Source organism: Ascidiella aspersa, chromosome 5 (assembly GCF_963924565.1).
Source record: "Ascidiella aspersa chromosome 5, kaAscAspe10.2, whole genome shotgun sequence".
Classification (NCBI taxonomy): domain Eukaryota; kingdom Metazoa; phylum Chordata; class Ascidiacea; order Phlebobranchia; family Ascidiidae; genus Ascidiella; species Ascidiella aspersa.
In genome coordinates, this window is record NC_139451.1 from 20,065,065 (window position 1) to 20,092,161 (window position 27,097).

Genomic DNA, 27,097 nt, shown 5'->3' on the forward strand with positions numbered 1-27,097 from the left:
AAGTATTATAATTTTACACTTATAATAGTTGAGAAAACGACTTGAAATGTATTAAGACAAGTCGAGAGCAATGTTTCAATTTAAAAAAAACATAAGGAGAAGCGCATAAGTAGCCCAATACGAAAGGGCACTACTTTAAAAATTGGTTTTGAGTTGATTCGTGTTAAAATTTATTTTTCTACGTTCTTTACCGTTATATATGTGGACCTCAAATGATATAAATTATTTGTTTTAAATTTTTTCCAGATTGCTATTTTCTGCAGTAAAATATTTGTACTATTCGCAGCATTTCGAACGATAATGCAAAAATCAATTACCACTGACCAAAGTCTCAATATTTCTATGGACTTTGCCCTTAAAGTTACGTCAGGTACAAGTGTACATATATATTTAAAACAGTTTGACCAGGCCAAAGTTCATACAATAGAGACTTTGGACCAGGCGTTACAAAAGCCCTGAGATCTATACGTAATTGAGAAATTGTTTAGCGGGAAAAATAAAGTTAAAAATTGGCATCACAGGAGTTACAGTGCCTTTTCGGATATTTAACATTACCAAAAATAGAAAATGGCTCAAAACGCTAAGGAAGATATTGAAATATTAAAAGACAAACTTTCGGAGAAAGAAAAAGATCTTTTGGAAGCTGGCAGGCATGGTAAGAAACCAATATTTCTGCCCTAAAAGTATGTCATATCTCGCGGTGCAGTGTAGAGCGCACGATTACATGTGCCCCAAAGCAGTACCAAAAAGTATCGGGTTGACAGGGTGAAACTAAGTTCAAAAGTGTACTTTGCTAGTGTCACATAAAAAATCAGTGTGAAGATTCATTTTTTAGGGGTTCAGGTGTGGTCTGTTAATAAAAAATCACAGGTATACACTTGCCATACTTTCCATGCTTTCCATGCGATGTTTATGTTAATCTTTCATGCCACTGTTACCCAGTCTGCATTCTGTGGCATGTTCTCATCTAATATTTTTCAAAGCAATTTATGTGGACACCTAAACTTATATATTGCACACTTCAATTTCAGAAAAACGTCAAAACAAACAAGACTATTAGGAAGTAAATGAATTAGCCAAAAGTTGCGCCGAAGGCGCCAAACTTTTTGTAACATAAAAAAATAAATATAGCGTATGCTGAAGTACAGCTTGGGGACTGGAGGTGAACATGTCTAGGAGAGAAACAAACATAGCTAAAGGAGGCAGAAGTTCACACGAAGCGCGGAAATTTTTTGCGTTTACGTAATTAAAACAGCCAAAAATATAGTTTAAGCCTTAGGTGGAACAGCATGGCGTATGCGAATGTCATACCTGTCTATTTAACCGGAATGGCGACTATCATGATTGCTTTCTTAACTTAATAAAGAAGTACTTGCCAAATCAAGTAAACTGCAAATACACAACAGTCCTATCGAAATTTAGTACTTTTTAAACTAATAAACAATCTATATGCCTAACACTGGCTTTTCCCTGCTAAACAACGTGCTTCGTATTTCCCAAACTGTTTTCAGAATGGCACAAAAAATTATTTCCTGCCAATTTTAATGCATAATGTTCATACAAATTTTTAAAATAAATTGGATTGAATATGTGTAGAACAAGCACACGTCTTTTTAATTAAATTTTTTTGGGGGCTAATTTACTTATAAAGCTATTTTTTATCATTAATTTACAAGGATCTTTCACACAAAATTTGTCATGGAGGTTTTGTAAAAGCATTCCTTGTCAAAGATTAAATTGGCAGAAATAGGCCGAAATACATTTTGTCAGACTGTCAGAATCTTGCCAGCCTTCTGGTGACAAGCATTTTTGGCGAAAATTCTTCGGTTTTTGGTCTCCCCCCTAAACCTAAATGTGTTCGCTTAAGGAATGTATGAACCTTGCCATGTTTTAGCAATAAACAGGGCTATTAAGTAAATTAGACAACAAAACGTAGCAACATTTTTTGTGACATTAAGTCATCTTTAACAAATACATAAAGGACATGTGAAGGTACAACCTGGGGCCTGGGGGTGTACGTCCATGTCTGCTTTTCTTATTTTAAAAGTGTTACATAGATAGCTGTTTTCAGGCAAACTTATGTGAAAACGTGCTGCTCAAAACCAGATTGAAAAGCAGAAAAAATATTCTTTGGATAAATTTCCAATTTATATTGCTCGAAATAATGATATTTATAATTAAATTTAATGGAAACTGTCACAGTCACAGTGCAACATGCCCCATAGTATGCATATTACCGTTGGGATAGATTTGTTGAAAACAAAGACACATAAACCTAGCAAAACCAGGCTAAAGTTCGCGAATTTTTTTTTGCATTTGGGTAACTAAACAACCAAAAATATACTAGGCCTTAGGGGGAGAAGCATAGCCTGGTACATCCTTAATATGCCGCTGCGAATGTTATACCTGTAAATTTAACAGGAATTGGGAATTGAACTGAATATACAGGAAATCAACTCAATATAGACTTGCCAATTCAAAGTAAAACTGCCAACACGTAACAATTGTATGATCAAAAGTGTGTACTTTTTAAAATAATAAACAGTCTATATGCCTTACACTGGCTTTTTCTCACTAAACAACGTGCTTCACACTACTGTAATTTTTTTAAAAATGACACAACAAAATTAATTTCTGCCGGTTGTAAAATAGATGTGATTATATATGTGTGGAAACAACCACAATGCGTTTTGTAAATTTGATGTTGGAAAAAAAATTTTCAAAAAAAAAAATTTTTAATTTAAAATTTTTTTTTTTACTTAAATTTTTTTTTGCACCAATTTCTTTGGTTTTCTGGCTGATTCTTCGGCCGACATAGTCGCCAAGTCGCCAGCATTCTGCCATACTGCATTTTGTAATCTGGGTCCTAAGAGACCTTAGTTTGAGAATAATTGATTACAAACAACAGATAACTTTATGTGTCAATAAAATAAAGTTTTTAATTATTATACAGTTTAATTCAGGGCCATTTAAACCTTTGTTTTGCTATCTGGCAAACTGAAAAAACTGTTTTGTGCAATTTTAAATTAAACATAAAAAAAATGTGAAAAAAGTTTAACATGGTAATTAACTTATTATTTTATATTTTGACTTACCCCATTTCAGATTGGAAACTTTGGATATTGCGCAAATATGCACCCAAGATTTTTTTGAAGCAATTTGTTTGCACACCTAAATTTCATTAAAAGGAGTTGTGTCAGATTGTCTTCCCCCAGGTGTAAATAAAACTTTAACTTATGCACACTGGCACACCATAAGTTTTTGCACCGCACACCCAAGATCTAGGTGAATTTGAAGACTGACACTTGTAAAAATTAGTGCGCAGGTGCCCCAAAATTTGCACAAAAAAGCAGAAAATACAGCTGAGCAGGAATACTGTTGCCGTCACATTTTAGAGGTCAACAGGTGCGTCCTTAGTTTAAAAAAGTTTTAGAAACACTGGCGTGGGCTGCAAACTTAAGGAAGGGCATTTAATAGGGTAGTAAAGCGGTTCCAAACCAGTTGGCTGGGGTGGAATTAAAAAGGAATGTAAATTTATTGTCCAGCTGCAAGTATTTCACTAATGCACAGTTGAATAAATAATCTGTTTTGAAATGTGTTCTGCTGTGTTTTGTTCTAAACATATTTTACGTTTTTTTCTTTCATAAAAATTTATTGGGCCACAATTTTTTTGCAACGTAAATGGGCCATGGAGAACCACTGGGCTAGTATATTTTGAAGTAAAGTACTCATCCTAACTTTGAAACAGGACAAACTTTGTTGGAAACCAACTCACATTTGGAGGAAGAGGTTTTCAAACTTCAGTCCGAGCATGAAAGCATGTGCGAAGAGTTTGAGCAGTTCAAACATTCAACTGAAATGAAGTTAAAGGTCGACTGGATTTTTAAATCATATATGATCATAAAAGGTTTTTTTTTATGATCATATATGTTAAAGATAATGTACATTAATTGTATTTGTTAAAATAAACAACTTAAGTGTACTGTTTTGCTGCAACAGATGTATGAAAATGCATCAGAGCGTTATGAAAGTAGCCTGCACGAAGAGAAACAAGCACAGCTTGCTCAATTTAAAAAAGAAACAGATGTTGAGGAAAAAAGACACTTGAGAGAAATTTCCAGCCTCAAAAACAAGGTATTAATTTAAAATATTTTTTATGTAAAGGGTGTATAAATATTTTATTTAAAATTTCTACATTTAAATGCAACTGTAGCTGGATATTTTTTTGCAATGTTTATAACGTATGCACAATAGTATCCCAAATTACTTGGTCATGGCAACTAACAATTTTTTTTTTTCGATTTGTATGGTGTAATATTTAACACATTCAAGAAAGTTTATGTATCAGGGTTGGGATTTTGCACTCGCCATGGGCGAGTGGTGAGTTGCTAAACTAAAAAACAATATTTTTTCTTCTATTTATTAAAAGCTTTGTTTACCCGTGGCATAAATACTTTGTATTACTTTTATAAATACTTTGTATTTATAATTAAGAATACCTTTTCATGTAGATGCTTGAGTTGAACAATGAAATGGATGAAAAAAATCTGTCAATACAGCAACTTACAACCAAAAATGATCATTTACAAGATAAAATCACAGATCTTGAAAGCAATGCTTTTTACATGACTGGTTCCAAAAAGTAAATTTATTTAATGCATAGAAAACTATGGTGAAACGGTAAACAACTAAACTAGGTTTGTTCTGTTTTAGGTTTATGTTTAGTTGAAGTGCATAAAAAATATGCTTTGAAGCAGGTTACTCTATTTTTATGGACTAATTGAGGTTACAATAACATTTTAGAATTCCTTGTCATAACACCATACGTACTAATAACCAATCTTAAACTATTTCAAAAATAGGATAATTTTTTAGTTATTTTTTGTTTACCAATAACTTCACAGTGTTAAAATTGCGTGTTGCATTCATGCCGTGGTATTGCTCTACAGTGAGTCTTTGTCGCCAGAAATGTCGGAGCTAAGTGCGGAAATCCAAAAGTTACAGATCCAACTCAATTCACAGAGCAGTGAAATTCTTGAGTTTCAGGCCACTGTTGAAAACTTACAATTACAAGTATGAATTTTTTTTTTTAGACTCTTCCTTTTCATCTATTTTAAAAAAAATTTTCATTTATTGCTTACTATATTGGAGGACTAAAAGGCATAAGAAACAAACTACTAAGTATATTAAATGCAAAAAATGTTTTCTCAAAAATGTAATATATTAAAAAATAATATAAGAGGAATTAAAAAAAAAAACAATTTTGAGAGATTCTATTCTAATTCTTATAAAATTCTGGTAGACTTATTATGGGGCCCGAATAAAATTTTTTTTTTTTGTTTTTCTATTATTTGTTGACGTTTCAGAACAAATCATTATTGAGAATGAACGAAACCCTGCAGACTGACAAAGATACTGCGGAAAAAGACAGTATCTCCTATTATAATTCACTTGAGGTGACTGTAGACTAAAACATTCAGATAAACTGTCGTATAACTGTGATTTACCTATTAAAGAGTCGTCCATTTTAATATATTACCTAATACCTTCCAATTTTCTATGTAAGGCTGTAGCCCACAACTCGCGTTTTTTCTCTGTGTTATTCCGTTTAAGCATTGTTTTTACCAGTAACGACATTCGCACATGAATTTAATACATGTTAATACATGGCGATTACGGCTCAAAAAAGAAAATATCAAGGGAGCCCGCGATGGTGAGATTTGCAAAAAAATAAAATTTTAAGTCAATAGGAAACACGATAAATCTGTAAACGCTTCACACCGTTTCTACCAGTAGAAACCGAAAAACGCCTCAAAATTAACAATTTTGCGTTTATTTTCTGTTAAAAAACACAGGAAGCCCGCCAGGAAAACCGGGAACTTCAGGGTGAGATCGAACTGGCCAGACTTGAGGGCCAGGACCCCGAGCGTCGGGGGAATTCCCTGTTTGCTGAGGTCGAGGACAGAAGATTGAAGGCGGAGAAAAGGCTGATCAGGTATTCGGGACCAAAACGGGTCAAGGAAATTCAGACAAGGCCTAAAACCTTTGTCAATCTCTTTTGTCAATCGTAGATTTACTAATTAATACGTTGGTTTTAAAATAAAATAAGCCCGCAAAGCATTATCTTCGAGATTAGTATAGCGATCGTTTTTTGCTATTCTCAGCATTTGCCTATTTTTAACAGCTTGACGTATGCTGAACTTTGAACAAAAGTAATCATTTCTCTAAACAATTCGCTCTTACTTAATTTGATTTGAAATCTCACACTCTTATAAATTAATAATCTTTGACTTAATATGATTGCAAAGAAAACGTTTTATCACTGCATTTTGTTCATGTTACCTTGGTGAACAAGTGTCACCAACTTTTGTACAAGTGTCACTAACTTTTGTTCAGCGCCCAAGTAAAGGTGAAAAGCCTGGAAAAGAAATACACGCAGCAAGTGAACTACTCCATTCAGCTCAAGGTGCGATAAATTGTTGTGGGTAACTTGTGAAGTTTCACTGTCATACATTTTACCATGAAAGCTATAGCGGCTTGTAAAAAAGTAGCGCTATTGAACCACAGGGAGCTATTTATTGTTTCCAACTAAACTGGAACATAATACAAAGCACTACTCTGATCGACGTGCTTTAACTAAAATATTCAGTGGAAACATCGAAGTCGATTTCTTCTCGTAATGCCAGTGAATAGATCATCAAATGCTCAAGTATTTTATACTGAATACTCCAGGTATGAAGCGTTAGAGACTCAACATACGTCAGTGATGATGCATAGCAACGCGCTAACGTTTTGTCAGTCTTTGCAGAACATTGGCGGTTGCATTAACATTTAAAGACGCAAGCATTTATCAAAACAAAACAAATATTATGCTTCCTGGCAATTGATCATATTGTACTATTTGCTTACATTTTTACCCAATACAGCAAAATTGGCCAATTTATAACAGGCAATTCTTAAAAATAGATGATTTAATATAAAGCATTAAGCTCGTTAAGCGAAACTAAAGTATTTTTACTTATATTTTAGCATTCATATTTTAAGGTCCAAACCACGGGAAACAGTTCGATAAACGTTCATTTTTTGTCAAAATCTGAGCAACCCTAATAATTGGTTGGAGAAAAAGTGGCGAATTCTATAGATATTCCTTTGCTGCGCGAAAAAACAGTAGTGCACGGAACAGTAGTTATAAACAAATAAAAACGACTCAAATGTTAAAAAAATCAATGTTTCTTTTCTTATCATATAGTTGTAATCAGTGTTCGAATCGCGAACGATTCACTCATTTCTATTTTTTTTGCAACTTATATTTTATCCGAACCGGAACTTTATGAACCGGTTTTGAAATAACGATGGTCGAACCGGAGCTGAACCGGAACTTTTAAATTGTTCCGAATCGAAACCGGAACTGAACCGGATTCCGAAAAAATCCTTGAACCCGAACCGAACCTGAACCGGAAAAGTCAAACCGTTCGACTCCCTGGTATTGACCCCACAGCTGTATATGCACAAAAATTTTGCGACTGTGTTAAAAATCTACGTCCCAAAAAATGCATTTAGGTTTTACGATCCCGAATTATTGTCAAACACTCCACTGCTGTGTTCAGCACTCTTCTAAACTCTTTTTTTTCCCTTTAATTCTACGTGAGATAAAAAATATACACAGCATGAATGATGAAATCGATTATTACGTCACAATCGTCAATTTGATTTGTTTTCACCTACAAACATCAACGAAAAAATGGCCAATGCGAAATGCTTCTGGCAAAAAAGTGCAGATAGTTTAGTTTTAATTTGAGAAGGATTTGAGTGCGCAAAAGGAAATTTTACTGCGCATTTTGTCTGTGGTAGCTGTGTAATTGCGCAACTTAGAGGGAACACTGGTTGTAATAGTTAAATTTTAATGGTATATCGGTTTTTCAATTACGATTTCAATTTTTTTCCAATTACTTTTAGTACGGCAATCGTGTTATTTCATACGGCGTTTTAATATAAAATTTTCGGTGTTGTTTTTAGAAAATACAACTTGGTATAGGCGCGTGCACAAAACGTTAGGACAGGTTCGTGACGAATACTTGACCACATTTAGCAACTCTCGTCGGCCTTGATGCCAAATCAATTTGTTTCACTACAAATTTCAACTTCAACAAATAACTAAACGACACGACGCAACCGCGGCGTTGCTGGAAATTCTCTGCTCGACGATGGAATAAGTACAGCACCACTATAAACACCGCTATTTTTGTTTTACTCAGACGCAGCTGGTGCGTATGATGCAGTGCGGCGACGGTGGGGCGCACAGAGCCAGGGTCGAAAAACTGGAAAGCTCCCTACGGGAATCAAGGAGTGATGTCGCCTCCCTCGTGGAGAAAGTTGGCTTGCTGGAGAGAGAGGTATGTTGTTCATCAGCTAACTGTTAGCGTTCATTCTTGTTTTAAGTTCATTTTGGGTTTGTATTTACCGTTTATTGTTGGTGTTTTGACAACAATGGATAGTTTCTGTTTGGCAACGCTCCTGATTTTATTTCATTTTCTTTTTAAGAGTAGAGGGGCCAGGGGTGTTTTGTAAGTGAAGAAAGTCACGTTTTGTTGTGTTGACGATTTTAAGGGGCTTTCGTGCTGACAGAGTAAAAACTCACTGAAGCCAATTTTCCAACAAGCCGTGCGTGGTATATGAGCAACCAAGTTTTCGTTTTGATTCTACAAGAATTAAGCAAAAGTTAAGTGTAAATCGGAAATGTAATTTCACGAACTACACTTGCACACTTTGAACCGAACAATTTTATTAGAACTTGACCAGAACACGTTCGTTCTACTTATTATTTTTAGCTAATATATTTTTTTAAAAAGTGGTTATCTCCTTACGAAAAATACTGCCGCTTTAAGAAAGTTATCCTACAAGCCTTCTTTCATTGATGACAGCAATCATTTCCAGATGCGTCTTGTGTATTTTTTGTTTTTTATTTACAGAAAAGTTTTTGTACTGCCAGGTCGCCCAGAAAGACAGCTCGGAACTTTCAAATCTGGTAAACGCGGCCGGCAAAGACAATCACGTCGTAGAACTGCTGGAAATTCTGCTCAAGAAAAAAGAGTGAGTCTTGTTTTTTCGCCAATCTTGCTCTTGCATTTTCTGCCGTGGGTTAAATGCTCAATGCTCATGCGTCTTTTTTATTAGTTAACGTTTTTTTGTAACATTTTTTTGTAACCTTTTTTTGTGTGTAACCGCCTAACTTAAACGCGACTATTAGATTATTTCTAATACCTGGCTGTTTAGATTGTTCATATTTGGTATGACAGACACTTCTCCTATAGCTTAAAAATAGTTATCTTTTTTGACCCATTGTAATTTTTTTTTTATATTTAAACGCAGCTGGAAAGCGATTAGATTCCACAAAACAGCCTCAAAGCTACAAATTACCGCGTTTAAACAGCGATCAGATTACGTCTAAATTGCCGTCATCTTTCACCTAAATACGCGCAAGTTGCAGATAAGGTTCACCTTTAGTCAATAAAGAGAAACTTAAACTTCTTGTGCGTCTTTAAGTCTTATCGATGCTAAATTATAACTTATAGTCGGCTAGGCGAAGTAGGGATTTGCGATAATATCTGACTGGGGTCGTATTTGTCGTAAAATTGTGTCAAACGCTTAAGGCTTAATACAAGGATTAATGCAAACTGAATATGTAAAAAAGAAGATATCTCCTCGCCCTAATGCACGTTAATGACGACAATGACTTCGAATGGTAGCAAAACAGTATTGACTTTCTGGTCTCAGTCAACATCAGTCACTATAGGTTCTAGTTTATAAAAGAATAGAATGAGTCTATTTGAATAAGAGACTGATGATGCCGTGATCGGCGAAATATATTTCTCTTTTATAAACTAGAACCTATAGTGACCGATTTTGACTGAGACAAGAAAGTCTATACTGTTTTACAAGGATTAACCGAGTATTTTGGTTACATTTCTCCTATTTTTCTGTTAAAATGCTCTTGTTCAAAATCATACCATATCGTGAGTCACTGTCATCGCTGGAATGCTCTTTTCTTGTCTTGGTTAAACATGTCAAGATTAATGTTCGAAAAACATTAAAAGCTGTCTTTTCGTGTCCTAGTTTTACCCAGAAGGGCAGTTGTTTATAAATTTTTTCATCCTGTGAACACCTTACTGCTATTTAAAAGTAAATTCACCCCTTAAAAGAGCACCTGTATACACTCCGTGGTAACAATGAAGGACTGTACTCTTCCGTCAAAGTTATTTCTGGTGTGCGAAAAATATCTGCATTGTTTTTTAGATATTTAAGTTTAGGTGGGCTTCGCTCAGAACTTGCACCAGTATACAACTCTACATATTACATATGTTCTTTGCGAATTAGTCCTAAATTTCACTCCCGACTATAATGTGCACATGGCCATCGAATAATTGGATGATTGTTTTAATTGGAAACAATTCTCCGCAACATTTTACACATGTTGATAATGTTTTGAAAACTACTTCACACACGCTGCCACACTCTTTATTTGTCCCGCTTTCCCCATTGATTTATCCTTGCTTTGAACGCTCTCCTCTGTGAGGCATCGGCCAATCCAAACGTAGACTATATTTTGAAAGACCGTTGGTGAAATTTAAGAAGCCGCAACTGTTTAATCAAATTTATTTAAATTGGCAGGAAAGCAGTGCAGTTGGAAAAGCATAATTTCATTTAAGCATAAAAATGTTTTTTTAAACATCTTTGTACGATAAGCGAAATATATGTATATTTGGGTTTCTAAAGGTGCACCTTTCTACAAGCTACATGACATGTTAAACCTGTCATAAAAAAACTCAAAATAAAAGGGTGCTGGTCCTAATATAATATTCTGTAAAAACTAATAACTAGTTTTTTGAACAATTAACTCAAAAACGGGCCCTAAACAATTCACATGGTTGTTATTTTTCAAACAAATACCTAATTCCCGCCATAAAACTTAAAATTTCTCCGCTTATAGTGGGCAATTCCCCTGCGGTTGAGAACCTCTGAAATAGGACATACAGGTTTTTCATCCGCATGCTTTCCCGCGTTTCAGGAGCGAAAAGTTGGCTTTGGAAGAGGAATGCAGTCGATCTCGATTACACCTAATTGCCGAATCGCGGCAAGTCAGCGAAGCGCAGCAGGAAACGTACGCAGCCAACCGTGACCGCGACGCGTTGCGCGCCCAAGTGACCAAATTGCAAATCGAAATCACTCGCTTAAAGCTGAAATGTGGGGAGGAGGGTAAGATAATTTTTTTTTTGAAAATAGGATGATTCTTTATTGGAAAGACTATATGAGCGCTAAAACCGTTAACACCCAACGATTGTAGTCTCACCTCCACTATGGCACTGGCTCCTTGTGATATCGGTTGTCGGGGGTTGGGCTACCACAATTAAAGTATTACCACCAACCTTTTAAAACTAGGTTGGTGATAATAACCATAGGGCTTAGGCGGATGTGTGAACTTTTTACAAGGGTGAACCAACGCAGATGGGTAAATGCGGGTTGAGGTATTTATTTTTGATAGTATTGTTTGTGCCCATTGCAAGGCATACACCAATCTAAAAAATATCAGAAAACTTTATTAGTTACGATTTACGAATCTTGCAACAACTGTTACCAACTGGTGCTCATTTGTACTACGGGTGTGTTGCGTGGTTATTACGGCGTTTGTCGGCATTTGCGTGAACAAACTACATCGGTTTGTCATAGGCGTGAACAAAGTTTAAAATGTTGAAAAGCAGTGGTCCGTATACAAATCTTTATATGGGGTCTACTTTGCCGAGAAATTTGTGCTCTAAAATGAACAAAACTAATTCACGTGGTTTACAAATTATTATCGTTTCTGGTTATAATGTTCTTCTTAGGGTTTGAATGTTCTTTTTTTGTTTACTCGTCTAATTAAGAACCTGCTTTGTTAGTTCGAGGAAAGCAGGGCATTAAGTGGGTCAAAACCGAAAAGATCCCTGGAATTTCAGCGGACAGCGAAGAAGTCCTTTCCGATAACCGTCTGCAAGAAAAAGAAAATCAAGCCGTTTCGCCAAAACGGAAAAAGAAAGGTATTACTATAAATATGCGATCGTGCCTTTTTTCTTTAAAGCGAAGTCGGACTCGATTAGTTTCAGCAGAATACTCTAGCAAAGCTAGCAATTCAGGTCAGACACTCTTAAAATATCTTAAAACTGTATATATTTCGCCAGCAAATGCATCGTCAGTAGCTCTTATTGGAATGAATTCATAATTTCGATAGAATTATATACTGACGATGGCTTTGCTGGCATATACATATATATATCTTTAAGATCGTTTTATACTGTCTGACCTGAATTGCTAGCTTTCCTACAGTATTCTGCTGTTACTGATCAGGAATTAAGGTCGACATTTATCTTGCAAGGCTGTTGGTCATTTCCATTATCACATGTTCAGTGCAACATCGATAAGTTTCAAACCGACTTCGTAGCCCTGCTTTAGACGCCCCAAAAGTATCAATGTTCGTTGTTTCACTCAGATTCTTCCTCGTCTGTTTTGGCGGGCTCTACCGACGAAGCTTCCCCTTGCCTTGACCAGGAGATTAAAACCGGAGCAAGCACGCCTAACAAAGTCACTGCCCAAGCCCCCGAGTGTCCACCGCAATGCAAACAGCAATAGTTTGGGCAAATTCAAAACACTAGCAAGTCGTCAATTTTTCCTTTGCAAAATGTACTTAAAGGACCAGTTGTATAGTCCGACTTGGACAACTAGATTTGTTTCAGCATTTTAAAGTCAAAAGTGAATTGTGCTGCAGCACCAAGAATGTTTCATTGAGAAAATGATGAATTGGTTTACACCAGGAGTCGGCAACCTTTTTCTAGTCGCGGGAAAACTCAGAAAGGTCTTTGTGGGCCGCACAAAATGTTAACTGAGAATTGTGTTATTAAATTGTTAGAACAAACAACTTTTAATCAGGCGGACCTCGGATCTCTTTTTTCACTTAAAAGCGCGTTTAATTACATTTAAGGAGGCAGTAAAGTGTTGGCGCAAAGCGCTCAAAAAGGCGTTTGTTTGGTGTAAAATTCAACCTTTGTAAGTGGGGGGCACGTGGCGAGCGAAGCGAGCGCGATTTTTTTAGGCATACCAGCATTTCCTTTGAATTTCATGAAGTTTTTATTCCATTGCCGAAAATAAAGAATGTTAAAAAATATATGACCAATATTTTTGAATACGTTTTCCGTTGAAGTGCTGATCTAGTTCAAAAGACAGCATCAAAACGTAAACAAGTTGGACGTAGAAAAATCATTCGCGCAAAGCGCGAAATTTTTTCGCACTTACGTATAGTTTAAATAGTCAAAAAGTAAGTATTTTATTTTTTCAAGACTACATTAGAAGATACGCGCAAAACGTTGAAAAGATCCGGAACGGATCGCGATCCGCCATTTGCACATGACCGCTCTATACGTTGACGCAGAGTAGCTTTCATTAATTTTTTTTACTGAAATGTGAACTTTTATTTATTCTGCCATTATTTTCTAAAGAACAAAATATAATTTCTTTAAAATATGTTTTACTTGCAGCAGTTTTCGAGAACTATTAATCGTAGCCGTGCTTATCCCGTTTAATATATTTTTTCTTTAAAACGCCGTGTTTTCTGTGATCACTAAACGAGGGATATATTAATTTTTTAATCTACCACTGCTCTTTTCACGACAATTTTTGTTATTCATAAACAACTTCTTTGCATGCACCCTTTGAAGTACTGCGGAACATCGTCGGAAAATGTGTTGCACATTAATTATAACATTTACATATCATAAATGCAAAAGAAAAAGAAAAATTTTTCAGTCCACTTGCGGCCACCACTTCAGCTTGTTGTGCTGACCCCCAACCCCTTTTTCTCGCAGAGTTCTGACCCCGGATTTGTTGTAAGATGTCAACAACATTCTTGCTTTAGCCAATTATCGTAGACTAACGTTGGTCGAGTCGCTTTTGTGCTGGCTGATATTTTTACCCCCTTGCCAGATTCCCGTGCTCTTATTTCTTGTTTAACAAAACATATATGTTTAAAGCAGCTCCTTTGCTTTAAAATAACATCCCATCAATTCTCCCCGAACCTTGTTTATTGTTTTTGTCGATGATGGACAAATCGGTATATATTATCTATAACGTTTTACGGTGCTAATGTACTATTTTATACCGACGTTGTATTTTTAGTCAGTATATCTTTTAGAAATAGAGCAATGGTTTCCAAAGGCAACATATTGGTAAATGTTGGTTTCTTCAAAGGGGTCCGTGAATCAGTTAAAGTTGGGAACCACTGTCCGAGAAAGTAAGCGATGCGTTATTCAACCACATACAATGCATTTTAAATTAAAACGTTTCAGACACCTTTCGCCTCGTCTTGACGCGAGAACGATAACAAATGCTATATGCTCGTTGGATGAGTGTGTTTGTTCATTGGATCAGGTTGGCACACACAGACTGTAGATTGCTAAGACGGTTCAGTTCACACCAGGCAATATTAAAATATTTTCTAGCCTATAAATACAGGGTGATAATTAATGGAAGGTGAAAAGTTCCCTTTTAAAACTTCTGTTTAGCGCATTCGCCATTCGATCAACTCAATCCAGCACGATTAAAATACACGTTTCCCGCACCATGTAATGGTAAACCTTGCCATATATTGTTGTGACGAATCAGTTGTTCAATCATGTTTATTCGTGTACTGAACACGATTTAAATGTCGTCTACCCAACCCCGTTTTAATATTTCTTTGTTGGTCGCCAAACATTCTACGATTGTTCTTTGCTAAAGCCTTTGTGCGATTTTGTTAAGACAATAAAAAGTTCTAGGGTTCTATGTAATTTGATGCGATTACTTAGGTGCACGATGTCAGAGCCTAAGAATAGGAAGTCCTATTCTCGTAGCTCTACGATCGACTTTTTGGCAGTACAACTTGAAGATTTAAGGATGGAAAGAGGTTAGTCGTGAGATTTTGACGCTTTTTCTCTTTTTTGACTAAATATAGGGCTTAATTGCTATATTTCGTCTATTTAGCGTTAGTTTTTCAGAGGTTTCGTTGAGGTGTATGTTTCAAGGAGTTTCGTTGTCCAGGTTTACGATGTGCGGTTTTACTTCTGGGAATATAAGTATTTCAAAAATAAAATGCTTTTGCGCGACCTAAAAATAATCCTCAACCGACCCAAATAAGCTAGTTAGCGTGGTTTCCGCTAATCAAACCGCATTGCGCTTAAGTTGTATTTTGGTATGTTATAGGCCAGGGATGGCTAACGTGACCCACCACAGATTTTTAATGACCCACTTGTCTTTCTAGAAATCCTGAAATGTTATCAATCCTTTTCAGGAAAGTAAAGTGTGAAAAAAAAATCGTTGTTAGATAGCGCTATACTGTTTAAATCATTGGGCTGCACAATCTGTTGGTCGTACAAAAGTGTCTAAGGTGTGACGTGTAGACCTACATTAACTGCACTTCAGCAAATGTGTGCAGAAAAGCAGACAAAAAGCATTTTGGTTTATCGCTATAAACATAAAAGGTGGTGATCATTTAAAACACATTAAGATCTCGCAGAATAAATATTCTGAAAACCCTGGTTAAACCACGCTGAAAATCTTTTTGTTGAGGTTTTGTAATCCCATAAAAATGCTGCAGCATTTGTGAATTTTCTAGTTTCTTAAAATTCGTGGGAATCCGAATTTGGAAATCAACCAAATACCTTGAATTACCAACCCAGACAATTAACACTTAAAAGGACGCAGCAGCAAAGTTTCGCATGAAATTTGCTGACCAAAAGGTCGTGTTTGTTACCCGCGCGATAGAAAGGTTCGCCATCCCTGTTATAGGCTATTTAAATTGAGCATATTGTCCTTTACGATAATAATAATAATCAGAGAATTCGGTACTAACTTGCACGCTACACCGTTGGCTACGCCAGGTAAACGTAAATAGATGGTCGCAAAACTGTTCAACTAAGGTGGCCAAAAATAAAAAAACTTATAATGATGTTTTCAAAGATCCTAGTGTGTTTGTTTTGCTGCGAGAAATATTTTTACTTGTTACTCTATGACCATATAGCGCGCCTTGAGGACATTGCACTTCATCAAAATAAGTTCTTGCAAAACGGACAAAGCTTCAATGGCTCAATCAAAATTTCAATTTTTGTGAATGGAAAATATCAGTGCATTATAATGTATTTATAAGGTGGCAAGAGCATCGTACTGGTTCTACATAAAACAAACTTATTTCTGTAGAATAAACCCGTTGTATGAAAAGCGCTTCAGGAGGATCTTTACATGGTTTTTGTGTTTATATCCAGGTGTAAGGGCTTAATCCCTCTCCAATTGTTTTACCAATAAATCTATGTTTGAGCGACTTCAAGTGTGGCCATTACGCCGTTCATCCAACGACGCGTTTTGTCACAATTTCGTAACGTATCATGTCTATGGAACCTTAAACAAAATCCACAAGTCATATTAACTTACAAGGCTTTGCTTATACTACAGTATTATTGGCCAGTCAAAAAACAGCACCTAAATCCAGATTTTTCAAGGAGACATACCTAACTATCACTCACCATTTTTGTAGCCTATTAACATTTCCAATTTTGTGGCAAAAATGCCATAAATGGAGCTTAGCAAAATATTGTAATTTAAAGCAATTCGCAAAGCATTTAGGTCGCACGACCTCGGGAATAATGTTTTTGGGTCGCGCCAAAAAGTATTGGCGGATACTGCTTTTTACGTGGTCGACTTTTGAACACTTTGTGTGGCAGTCGGACTGGTCTAAGACGTGTCACGAAAAGGAGGGAAACAACAAATTCTAACCTAGACAACAAACATTGGTCTCCACTGGTAAATGACGTATGGACACCAAACGGGATAGCTTCCATTTGGCACTGTCTTTTTATATTTCAGCCCAAACCCAAAGGGACGTGCGGTCTTCGGAGAGCGCCAAGCTCGAGGAACTATTCAGCAAACTATTAGGCAAGTTTATTGTTATTTGGGGTTTGACGTCGCGTCGTACACCTCGCGACCAAAAAGTTTGAATACTATTTTTCAAAGGCATTCAGTTAAAGCGGTTAACCGTATGGATTGCGAGCAATGTTCTGTTTTTAAAATTCAACGCTGAACAAAGAAATTTGAAAAAACAGCTGGTTAAAATTATGATCATTAAGCAACTTTTTGTACGAAAACTATTGATTAAAGCTTTAACACATGAATCCCTTGGTTTAATTGGTTCCCTAAAATCGTTTTAGTCAAGTTAATGAAAATATTTAACTTCCTCTGTGACTAAATAGTGCCATTGAGATCGTTGTCCTCCATTAAAATAAAGTTATATTCATAACAGGTCTTTGCAATACGGAAAAAGCTTTGAATGCTCTTTTAAAATTACAAATATATTGAACGGAAAATATCAGTGCAATATATCGTACCGTATTTGTAAAGTGGCAAGAACATTGTTAACTGGTTTTCAAAAGAGCAATTTTTAACTGGTTTTCTTTAAAAGAAAAAGTGTCAAACCATAAACGATTCTGTTCTGGATATGTAAAGATCATCACTGAGTTTAATATATTTATCACCCTGGAAAATGAACCTTTTATTGTAGGTCCCGGTCTGCAGTCGGTCGCAAAAGACGCACTTCGTCGGTTTATGATGTGTTCCGTGCTGCTTGAGGTTGGGCGTTTCGAGCAGGCCAAAGAGAGCCAGCGGATCTACACCGAGCTTTTAAAAACACACGCCAACGTGTCCGCAAATGCTCTTTCGGAGCTTGGAAAAGAACTGATCGCCGAAAATCGATTTGTGATCGCTGTACTCGTTTGTCAACTTGCGATCGAATTTGCGAGTCAGGAAGGCGATCAGAATGAGGTGACATCGCAAATTATAATGTGGAATAATTAACTTGCATAGATTGTTTAAACCAGAGGCTCTTAAATTGTGAGGAAGCAACAAGAATATCTCTTGTTAACTACTTTTCTAGTAGTCGTGACTACTGACTATAGCACACAATGTTTGATTCCAATCACTTAATCTATTTATTCTTTATTTTTCATTTATTGTATTCAGTTTCAGTGACCTAAATATGGCAGAATTCTTGCTATCACTGCACACTGCACAATGATTTTCCGCTTTTTTCTGGAATGACAATGAATCTATACCAAGCAATCTTCAACTCATCTTCATACAATTTGTACATTTGACATTATCAACAACTGAAATGTTCGAAGCTGACTTAGCCAACATATTTACATTGCAAAACTAACGTTTTTCTAAAGAAACCCCAAACAGTTTTCGCATAATTTAAAAATTTTACATTTTAGCGCATTTTTCGAGGCCCCAAAAGTTTGAGAACCCCTGGTTTAAACTCTTTCGTGATTTTCGGATTTAAGTTAAACATGCAGCGTGCGACAGCTTGGATAAAGTGTTGCTTCTAAGGCAATGTACTTCTTAAGTTGGGTCCATGAGGTTCAGCATTCCGTACAGCACATTTTTAAATACATTTGCTGATAAATGCTAGCTGAAGTACATCCAACTCAGTATCTAAACTTAGAGTGGAAATTTCACAGTATTAATTTATCCGCTGGAAGTGTTTTTCGATAATTCATTTACAAAAAACAAAATGGTTCGCCTGGTAAAAAACAGTGAAGCCAACTGCGCTAAAATTATTTAACTGAACAATCTTTCTAAGTTAGCAGTGAATTTAACGGCTAAGTTAAAATAGTCCTAAATCAATTACAAACTCAGTAAATTGGTAGAAATTGCATGAAACTTAAGAAAAACATGATCAAAGTGCACAAATTCATATAGTTTCTCTCGGTTTTTGTAGCATATTAATTTATATAATCTCTTTAAAGGTTTATTGTCAATTTCGTGTCATAAAATATGTTTTTTACTTTTAATGATGCTATAGTGTAAAAAAAAGAAATTTTTCCGTGGAAGTGATCAGAGCGTTGGACACTGCACAGTTCTAGTATTCGGCACGGGGTAGCCTATATAAATTTAAGTTTTAGAATTTGTGTACCTTTTCAAAAAGGTAGTATAATTCAAAGTTGTTTCAACTATCTTTTTCATTGACATCAACTATCTTTTTTATTGCCATGTGAATTTTTCACTCACTAAATCACGTTTTTGCGTCTAGGTAGCTCATGTGATCATGAACTGCCTTCAGAACCTAGAGGAACTCACGAAACTCATGACCAGGTCGAGTAAGCAGTATCACGAAATGATTAAAGTTCACGTGATGCCCTTTATGAGGGAAGCTCTGTACAAGATCGAAAACTTGACAGGAGCAGAAAGTGACATAAGGTTTACCAGGTAACGAGGTTCGTCCAACTAGTACTGGTTCAAGACTGTCATTCATCATTTTCATCTAACTGATAGGCTAACCAAAACTAAAGTTTAACAGATAACCAAACTAAAGTTTACATTTTTGGTTATATCTATTTTTTTACAAAATGTCTTCACTTTTTAAAGTACACCCTTTCGTAAAATAAAAAAAAATAATTGGCGTGTGATATTTTAAAAATCCCATCTATGAATCTTTGGGAAATTAATTCTTGGATTAAATTTTGTAATTTCGTTCAGGGCTGCGGAGTTGGTTACCCGAGTCGAACTCCAGCCAAAAAAGTCGCGATTTCCGAGTCCGACTCCGGCCAAATGTGCGATTTCGATCCCGGGTCCGGCTCCGACTTTCCAGCCTGTATTCCGCCAATTTACTTAACTTAATACGGTGGATATTCATCAATCCACTTATAAGGGTGTCATAATAATTCATTTACCCAGAATACATGGTTAGAAACTATCCACCTTATGCTAATCCACATATACAATTTAAAGTTGGCGGCCGTATCAGTTCAAAATTTAGTACTGCGCTTGTGCACGTCGGACTCGGGACTCTGGTCTAGGTTTTGTTTACGTGGTCTTACCCGATCCCCGAGCCCAGGAAAACAAACCGACTCCGTCGAGTCCCCACTTCCCGAGTCGGACCGCATCCCTGATTTCTTTAACATAATCGCCTCCTTTTCTTATTAGTTGATGAATCTATATTTTCTTTATTGCATTTTTATGGGTATATTTACACTATACTTTTACCTTTATAATGGCATGAGCTATTAAATCAGCGAAATTAGAAGATTTTGTTTAATTATATGGCTTGTTATTTAAAATTCTACACAGAAAACAGACTACACATAAAACAGTCGGCCTAACAAAAGTACGTAACTTCGATTTCGCTTCTCTTGATATATTTGCATTAAATAATATAAAAACTTAACTATATACGCGTTGCAACTCTGTTAATGATACAATGTCCAAACATTTACCAGCTTCGTCTGTTCGTGCTTTTTCGTCGGCTTCAGCGAGTGGAGCGTACGCGACCTGGAAAGGGCCGAACAGGCCTGGCAGCGGGCCATCGGCGCCTGTCGGCAATTCTACGGCGCCGACGCCGGCCGCCAGCCGATCCTGGCCACCTGCTACCATAATATGGGCAGTTTCTGCGCGCAAGTCGGTCGCGAACGCGAAGCCCAGGGCTACCTTGAGCTGGTCGAAGAAGTTCACCGTAAGGCTGAAGAGTGGAGCACTACGCAGAGGTGGGAGGAGAATGAGAAAGAGCGACGGGAGAAGGAGGAGTGGGAAAAAGAGCGGGGTCAGCATGACATGCAAGTGGGCGCATGTGGAGAAGCTCTAGACAATTTGAGGATCTAGCGCAGGTTTTCTTAACCAAGGGGTACGTGTACCCCTCCTTGGTGGAACGAAGCACCAAAGCAGGGGATACAACATGCAGTGTGAAATTATGCGCTCCACCGTCGTATTTGTGAAGAATGCGAAATTTACGGAAGCAACAACAAAAAAGCCATTAGTAAATTGACTGATTGCTGAACTTATAAGATTGTTTTTATTGCATGCGTTCAATACGTAATTTATAAATACACAGAGTTTAATTCCTATTATTAATTTTTTTTACTTCCGACCATCGTAGACAAACACTCTACCACTGAGCTAAAGCGGCGCAACGTTAAACTGCTCGAAATTTATATTATAATCATCACCGACTGTGCGAACATCTTGCTTACATCTTACATCTCACAAATTTTCTCTTTTATTATGTAGATTAAATTGTTTTCCTTAATAAATTGATTACTTCTGAAATATACACTAATATTGGAATTAGGCCCTAATGGAGCCCCTAAAACTAGTTCACGGACCCCCGAGGGGTCAATGGACCCCAGTTTAAGAACCCCTGCTCTAGTCCTTCAAAAAGTGCTTGTAGCATGCCGAGAGCATTACGTCTGTTTTATGTTCATTGTGTTACCCTTCTTGTGAATGTTAAACGACTACAGAAAAAATTGACATTGTGGGCGTTAAAATAGCACTTGGAAATGAAACCAAACTGTTGTGAGTTGTAAGTTGTACGTTTTTCCATATTTTATGTTTTGAACAGCAGCAACGATTAATATTTGTAGTTTGCGAACCGAGGCGATAATAATCAGGTCCATAATGCCATTCGGTTTTCAATGTAATTTTCAAAACACTTCTAAGACACAGCGGCAATCCTGGCATGGTTTCACGGCACTCCGGTTGCTAAGTACTATTTAACGGCCGTCTTGTCACAACCGACAACTTCTAGGTTAAATATTTCATGAAAAGTTTTGATTTTCGACACCTTTCGAAGCTAATCACCAGCGCGCAGTTCAGCACGCAACAGAAGACGAGGAACACGGTCGAAATTCACAAAACGGCGCAATCGCTTCTTCGGCGGGAATCGAACTCGGGCCCGCTTTCTTCTAGCGCTTTAACGTAGCCGAAGTTTTCCCGAAATAGATCGACCCTGTTCGAATCGTTTGCTGGCACCGAAGCGGCGTTCGAGATTTCGGCGGCGAAATTCTCCGAACCGGGCCAGAATCCGCGGTGGACGATTTCGCCGTTGACCGCCGTGCGATCCATTAGGTTGTACACGATGTGCCAGGCCTTAAAGAATAATTCCTTATTTGAACCGATGTGCCACACGAACGGGCCCATGTAGTGCTGCGTAATCGGGTGCAGATTGTCGTCGTACACCAGCTTTATGTTCGTGGTGCCCTTTCCCAGTTTTGTTCGGAGGATTCCGGTAATGAACACGTCCTCTAAATGCATGTCGTACCTGTCGATCAATTAATGTTTTTTTTATATAAGTGTTTTATTTAAGTAGGCTACGGTTTCATATTGATTAAGACTAATAGCGTGAATTTGTTTTGTTAAGTGGATGGCACCCTGAAAAAAGAAATTAATTAACGTTTTGTCGGCAATGGCTAAAGTAAAGCAATCGATTTTTAGCAAGATTGATTTTAGAGCTGAATCTAAATTATCTGATGGTTAGCACGATAAACCTAAAAATAACTTATTTTAAAACACGCGAGACAATTCATCTTTTCGTGTATCTTCAATTTTAAATATTGACACTTTGACTGAGTTCCCAGCCAGAGGCGTCTAAAAATTACATTTTTTATGCCGGTTGGCAACTCTAAGATGTCCCTCTAGTGCAGGGGTGGGCAATTATTTTTAACCGCGGGCCGCATGTGAAACTTAAAATGCTGTTGCAGGCCAGGTCAAAAATAACATCTCAATTACACACAATATGACGTCATACTCTGATGAGATAAAACAAATAAACTAACGAACTTGTTATTACGGTTAAAGTTGTGCTAACATATGCAATTTAGGACTAATTTAAAAAAGACGTCGCGCGAAGCGCGAAATAATTGCCACTATATTTGGTTTAAAATGCCAACTTTAATTTAGATTTATAGGGATATGTGACGCATTGAGCACAGATAAAAATATAGGATACATATCTTGTTGATATAGTGGCATTTATCAAGTTGTGGGGCGCGTTGACTTAAAAGTTAAGATTAAAATACGTTAAAATTTCTCACAAAAAACCTACAATTTGTTTTGGTTTGCTTTTTGGGGCTTTAAGTTACCGATGTGTTACTTGCGGTACAACGACCACATTGCAAAGACGGTATAGATCGGGTTCATTAACTAAATTGGGTTGACAACATGTAAATCGGTAGGTTTCAGAGTTTAGAAAACTGCTGGTATTTAGTTCATAATTTAAAGGCGGAATATATTCGACCGAAGCGCAAAAAATATATAAATATCAGGATAAGTTTGTTAAACTTTCGTTGGGAAGAGCACCACAAGCAGATGACGCATTTTGTCTGTAAAAATGACAAAACATCGCGTGGCACTTACGAGGAAGACAAAAGGGATTCGCGCGAAGCGTATTTAAAACAGGCTAAAAATAGAGTTTTGCGGAAAAAGTGTTTGAGATACCGTAAAATCAAACGTGTAGAAACTTGCCCCTGTTTTTGCTTACAAGCATTTTTTTTGCAAAATTAGGCCGCGGGCCGGATTAAATCGCTTGGCGATCCGGCTCGCGGGCCGTATGTTGCTCAGGTCTGCTCTAGTGTTACCTTGGAGTGATTTGCGCCTGTCGGTAGATGTCGCTCAACATCGGAAACATCATTACGATGAAACCGCCGTGACAAAACGGAGCCAGATGCCCGAATGAGTAGGTTTCCTTCGAGAGAGCGTACTTTCCAAATCTGCAAAGAAACGATTACAAAAAATGACTTCGACCGAAATTACTAAATACATTCAGTATGTTTTATCAAAATGGTACAAGTTAAAAACATTATTCTAACCTTTCCGTTCCGATAAGTTCGCTATACATAAAAGGGCAATGCATTGCCCCGTCTTTAATAAACTTTTGCTGATTGGTTATGAAGTAATCGTATGTCAGCGGTAAATTTATGACGCAGTCGTCGTCGGTAAACGCGTAGTAATCACTGACATCACCAGTGACGTAGATGACCCATTGGTAAGCTGCCAACACTTTGTCAGGCAAGGAGGCGTAGTCATCTTTAATGTCACATTGAAGAATGTCGCCGTACTTTTTGTTTTCTTCTTCTATTAATGCTTGTAATGTTTTATTTTCCACCCTTCCGACAAGGAAAACTGCAACAAACCTAAAAAAATTGTTCAATTAGAGGCCTGTCTTTAATCCAAATAGATATCGCTAAATTGTGATTAATTGTAAAGTACAAGTGAATTAAAGAGGGTTTAAATTGCACAGATAATTAGGTTTTCCTAAGGTTCTGTTTTCATCGGATGCTTAATAAATGTTTTTACGACCCACCTTTTGTCGTTAATTTTCTTTACAGAACCCCACGACTGCCTTACGTTGTTTCTTCGTTCTTTTGAATGCACAGCAGTTTTCACAATTATCAGCATGAATATTTTGCTTTTACTTATGTCGAAAGCAGTTGGCCTGCGCATAAAAGCAGAACAATCTGTAAGACACAAAACTGTGATTGTTCTTTAAAGTAAATTGATGTTAATCATGCGCAAAATTTGTAGAACGGCAAACTAGTCATTACTGGCAGTGGCGGATTAAAGGGTTGGTACAATACCATGTTACACAGCCATGCCCCCCTATCCATGCCCCCCCTCTTATTTCGTCATTTTATCTACACAAACGCAAACATTTGGGCGCTTTGTTCGACTAGTATTTGGATTTGGAATGTTTAATGTGTTTAGAAGTTATGTTTTTGTGCACTGAAAGATGCACACAACCGTGCAAAGTGTTCACAACTGTGATCTAGCTTTTCTGAAACTGTTTTTTGACCAACGATTACGGTTTACGTATCATTCCTACACCTAACAGCCGTCGCAGACTAACCGAATTTGTTAATCAGTGATGCAAGCTGGGCAGGCTAAAAAAAATAACTAGCCTGCAGTGAGGCGTATAATTGCATTTTTTCTCCCTTCGATGGCTATTTCTCCCTTCGATGGCTAGGGGATATTTCTCCCTTCGATGGCTTTTCGATGTGTTTTTTGTATAACTGCGTTTTTGTTGCGTTTAGCGTGAATCATTGCCGTTTTCAATCTAAACACAAAATCGCCAGTATAACAGCCTTGTTCAAACATTTGGAAATTTAAATATTATAAACGATAAAATTTTGTGCTATTACTAAGCTTTTTTGTTTTGCATTTTCCATTTGACAATAGGTTAGATAGAGCCGTGACTCGCTTCGCGGGAATGCCTTCTTGAAAGTATATTGTTCATGCTTCCGTTATTTGCGCAGCAGGAAACAGGAAGTCTCCAAAGTTTCATTGTACCCTTAACGTCTACTCTAGATTCTCTCCTGGTTACTGAATACACATACATTGTGAATACATTCTTTGACAATAAAGTTAACAGGCATCCGCGGACCTTTTCCCGTTGTTAAACTTCACCATCTTTAGATTAAAAACTACTAAAAAGCGAATAAATGACAACTATTGATATAAGTAAATTTGCTCACTGCATCAGCCACTGGCTGGTGATATTCCTTGGCTTGTGTTCCATTTTAAAGTTTTCCGGCACGTCATTAAAGCTCGTTCTTTCGTCTGGACCATCCAGTAACCATTGCTCTAATTTCCTGAAAGTCGATTTCAAACAATTAATACATCGTTCATGGAGGAAAATTACGCCCTTTCGAAGGTATATACAACTCAAAGTTTCCTAAAATTATAAGTTAGCAACACCGTGACTTGGCTAGGCCATACTAAAGCTTTAATATAAGTGTGTAAACATTTCTGAAGTTTTTAAGTGATTAACACATGCTTTAACAAAAATCCCTCTGCCCAAAATGTAAAAAAAATGTTTTAAAATAAATCCGGAAACGCTTTACCTAAGACCACCTGCTCTTGGTGCTGCAATGATTTGTTTCGGTAGCTGAAAGGGTGAATATATCTTGTTGCTAAAATATAAAACAACAAACATGAGAAATTCGTTTATTCGTGTGATTGAAGGATACACGATGTTGTCAGAATAATGTAACTGGGATAAAGTTTTTCAGTGGATTTCGCCCTCTTTTCTTAGCTCGATTTCGTCTGTACGATAATAATGCACTTAATTTAGTGTATCATTAAAACTTTCAAGTCTTAAAAATTTTGATTTCCAGGTTAATTTTCGACATGGTAACTGTTTTAACTTGATCGACAAGATTATATCTAAAAGGGTATTTATTTAAATATTTGACCAACTTTGAAAAAAAATGTTTTAAAACTATTGCATTACACATTGCTGTTAAGAATTTGGTACATGTACCGTCATGAACTACCGGTATTGAATAGTTTTCGTGAAATGTGTTAAATATACGGTATATGAATTTATATCCAATCAAGCAAAAGTACGGGCATTTAACATTCTATGTTATGTCAATGACATTTCGCTACTAACAGCTTTAATCAGTGAATTTGTTGTTGTTGTCACGTTGTCTATATTGGTCCATAAAAATCATTTAAAGTAAGTTAATTATTAAATCATACAAAACTGGACACAAAAAGTCAATGAAAATGAGGGTAGGCCTACTTGTAAACAGGTATTCCGCGTTTGTTGTTCAAAAGGCAATACAGTTTTTTCCCCAAGAAAGAGTTGAAGCGCTGCATAAAAATGAAAGTGGATTTGAGTTAAGACATGTGTCTGCTCTTTTGAGTTAAAGTTTAAGAAAATTCCTCGGTTCGGAAAGTTGTTTTATTTTGCATTACTTTCTCGCCAATGTACGCTTCGCCAAATCACAATAAGCCGTATATGGCAGTAAAACGAGTGTTCTGCGAAAACCCATTTCGTTGAAAATACCTGAAGCGCTGCATAAAAATGAAAGTGGATTTGAGTTAAGACTTGTGTCTGCTCTTTTGAGTTAAAGTTTAAGAAAATTCCTCGGTTCGGAAAGTTGTTTTATTTGGCGTTTCTTTCTCACCAATATACGCTTCGCCAAATCACAATAAGCCGTATATGGCAGTAAAACGAGTGTTCTACGAAAACCCATTTCGTTGAAAATACCTGAAGCGCTGCATAAAAATGAAAGTGGATTTGAGTTAAGACTTGTGTCTGCTCTTTTGAGTTAAAGTTTAAGAAAATTCCTCGGTTCGGAAAGTTGTTTTATTTGGCGTTTCTTTCTCACCAATATACGCTTCGCCAAATCACAATAAGCCGTATATGGCAGTAAAACGAGTGTTCTACGAAAACCCATTTCGTTGAAAATACCTGAAGCGCTGCATAAAAATGAAA

The 27,097-nt window shown here is 36.7% G+C and overlaps 3 protein-coding genes across 3 annotated transcripts; 2 read left to right on the forward strand and 1 right to left on the reverse strand.

The window, feature by feature from the left end:
* The first annotated feature begins 543 nt into the window (after positions 1-543).
* On the forward strand, positions 544-14,267 carry LOC146145292 (protein Spindly-B-like). The gene is made up of 13 exons (XM_083390006.1): positions 544-655; positions 3,749-3,870; positions 4,000-4,134; positions 4,512-4,642; positions 4,950-5,073; positions 5,367-5,456; positions 5,856-5,995; positions 6,397-6,466; positions 8,256-8,393; positions 8,990-9,090; positions 11,066-11,253; positions 11,934-12,071; positions 12,521-14,267. The coding sequence occupies exons 1-13, from the start codon at positions 568-570 to the stop codon at positions 12,658-12,660; spliced, it is 1,605 nt and encodes a 534-aa protein (XP_083246132.1). The 5' UTR covers positions 544-567; the 3' UTR covers positions 12,661-14,267.
* Positions 14,268-14,878: 611 nt separating this feature from the next.
* LOC146145293 (uncharacterized) lies at positions 14,879-21,327 on the forward strand. Its single transcript, XM_083390150.1, has 5 exons — positions 14,879-14,965; positions 16,918-16,986; positions 17,609-17,868; positions 19,139-19,314; positions 20,325-21,327. Exons 1-5 carry the CDS (start codon positions 14,956-14,958, stop codon positions 20,701-20,703), a joined length of 894 nt encoding a protein of 297 aa, XP_083246276.1. The 5' UTR covers positions 14,879-14,955; the 3' UTR covers positions 20,704-21,327.
* A 357-nt stretch (positions 21,328-21,684) lies between these two features.
* On the reverse strand, positions 21,685-26,508 carry LOC146145294 (beta-1,3-galactosyltransferase bre-5-like). The gene is made up of 7 exons (XM_083390277.1): positions 26,399-26,508; positions 25,716-25,784; positions 25,347-25,463; positions 24,179-24,310; positions 23,685-24,008; positions 23,454-23,585; positions 21,685-22,138 (listed from the first exon to the last, which is right to left on the reverse strand). Exons 1-7 carry the CDS (start codon positions 26,473-26,475, stop codon positions 21,727-21,729), a joined length of 1,263 nt encoding a protein of 420 aa, XP_083246403.1. The 5' UTR covers positions 26,476-26,508; the 3' UTR covers positions 21,685-21,726.
* Between the last annotated feature and the right edge of the window lie 589 nt (positions 26,509-27,097).

What these genes read in the sequence shown, in the direction of transcription:
- LOC146145292 (XM_083390006.1), top strand. Translation starts at nt 568, where the DNA reads ATGGCTCAAAACGCTAAGGAAGATATTGAAATATTAAAAGACAAACTT. An exon ending in ACTACTCCATTCAGCTCAAG is followed by an intron (nt 6,467 to 8,255) that starts GTGCGATAAATT and finishes TGTTTTACTCAG; the next exon opens with ACGCAGCTGGTGCGTATGAT. An exon ending in TTGGCTTGCTGGAGAGAGAG is followed by an intron (nt 8,394 to 8,989) that starts GTATGTTGTTCA and finishes TTGTACTGCCAG; the next exon opens with GTCGCCCAGAAAGACAGCTC.
- LOC146145293 (XM_083390150.1), top strand. An exon ending in ACTATTCAGCAAACTATTAG is followed by an intron (nt 16,987 to 17,608) that starts GCAAGTTTATTG and finishes CTTTTATTGTAG; the next exon opens with GTCCCGGTCTGCAGTCGGTC. An exon ending in AGTGACATAAGGTTTACCAG is followed by an intron (nt 19,315 to 20,324) that starts GTAACGAGGTTC and finishes AACATTTACCAG; the next exon opens with CTTCGTCTGTTCGTGCTTTT.
- LOC146145294 (XM_083390277.1), bottom strand. Translation starts at nt 26,475, where the DNA reads ATGCAGCGCTTCAACTCTTTCTTGGGGAAAAAACTGTATTGCCTTTTG. An exon ending in ACCAGCCAGTGGCTGATGCA is followed by an intron (nt 24,311 to 25,346) that starts GTGAGCAAATTT and finishes TTTTATGCGCAG; the next exon opens with GCCAACTGCTTTCGACATAA. An exon ending in AAGAAAATTAACGACAAAAG is followed by an intron (nt 24,009 to 24,178) that starts GTGGGTCGTAAA and finishes CAATTTTTTTAG; the next exon opens with GTTTGTTGCAGTTTTCCTTG.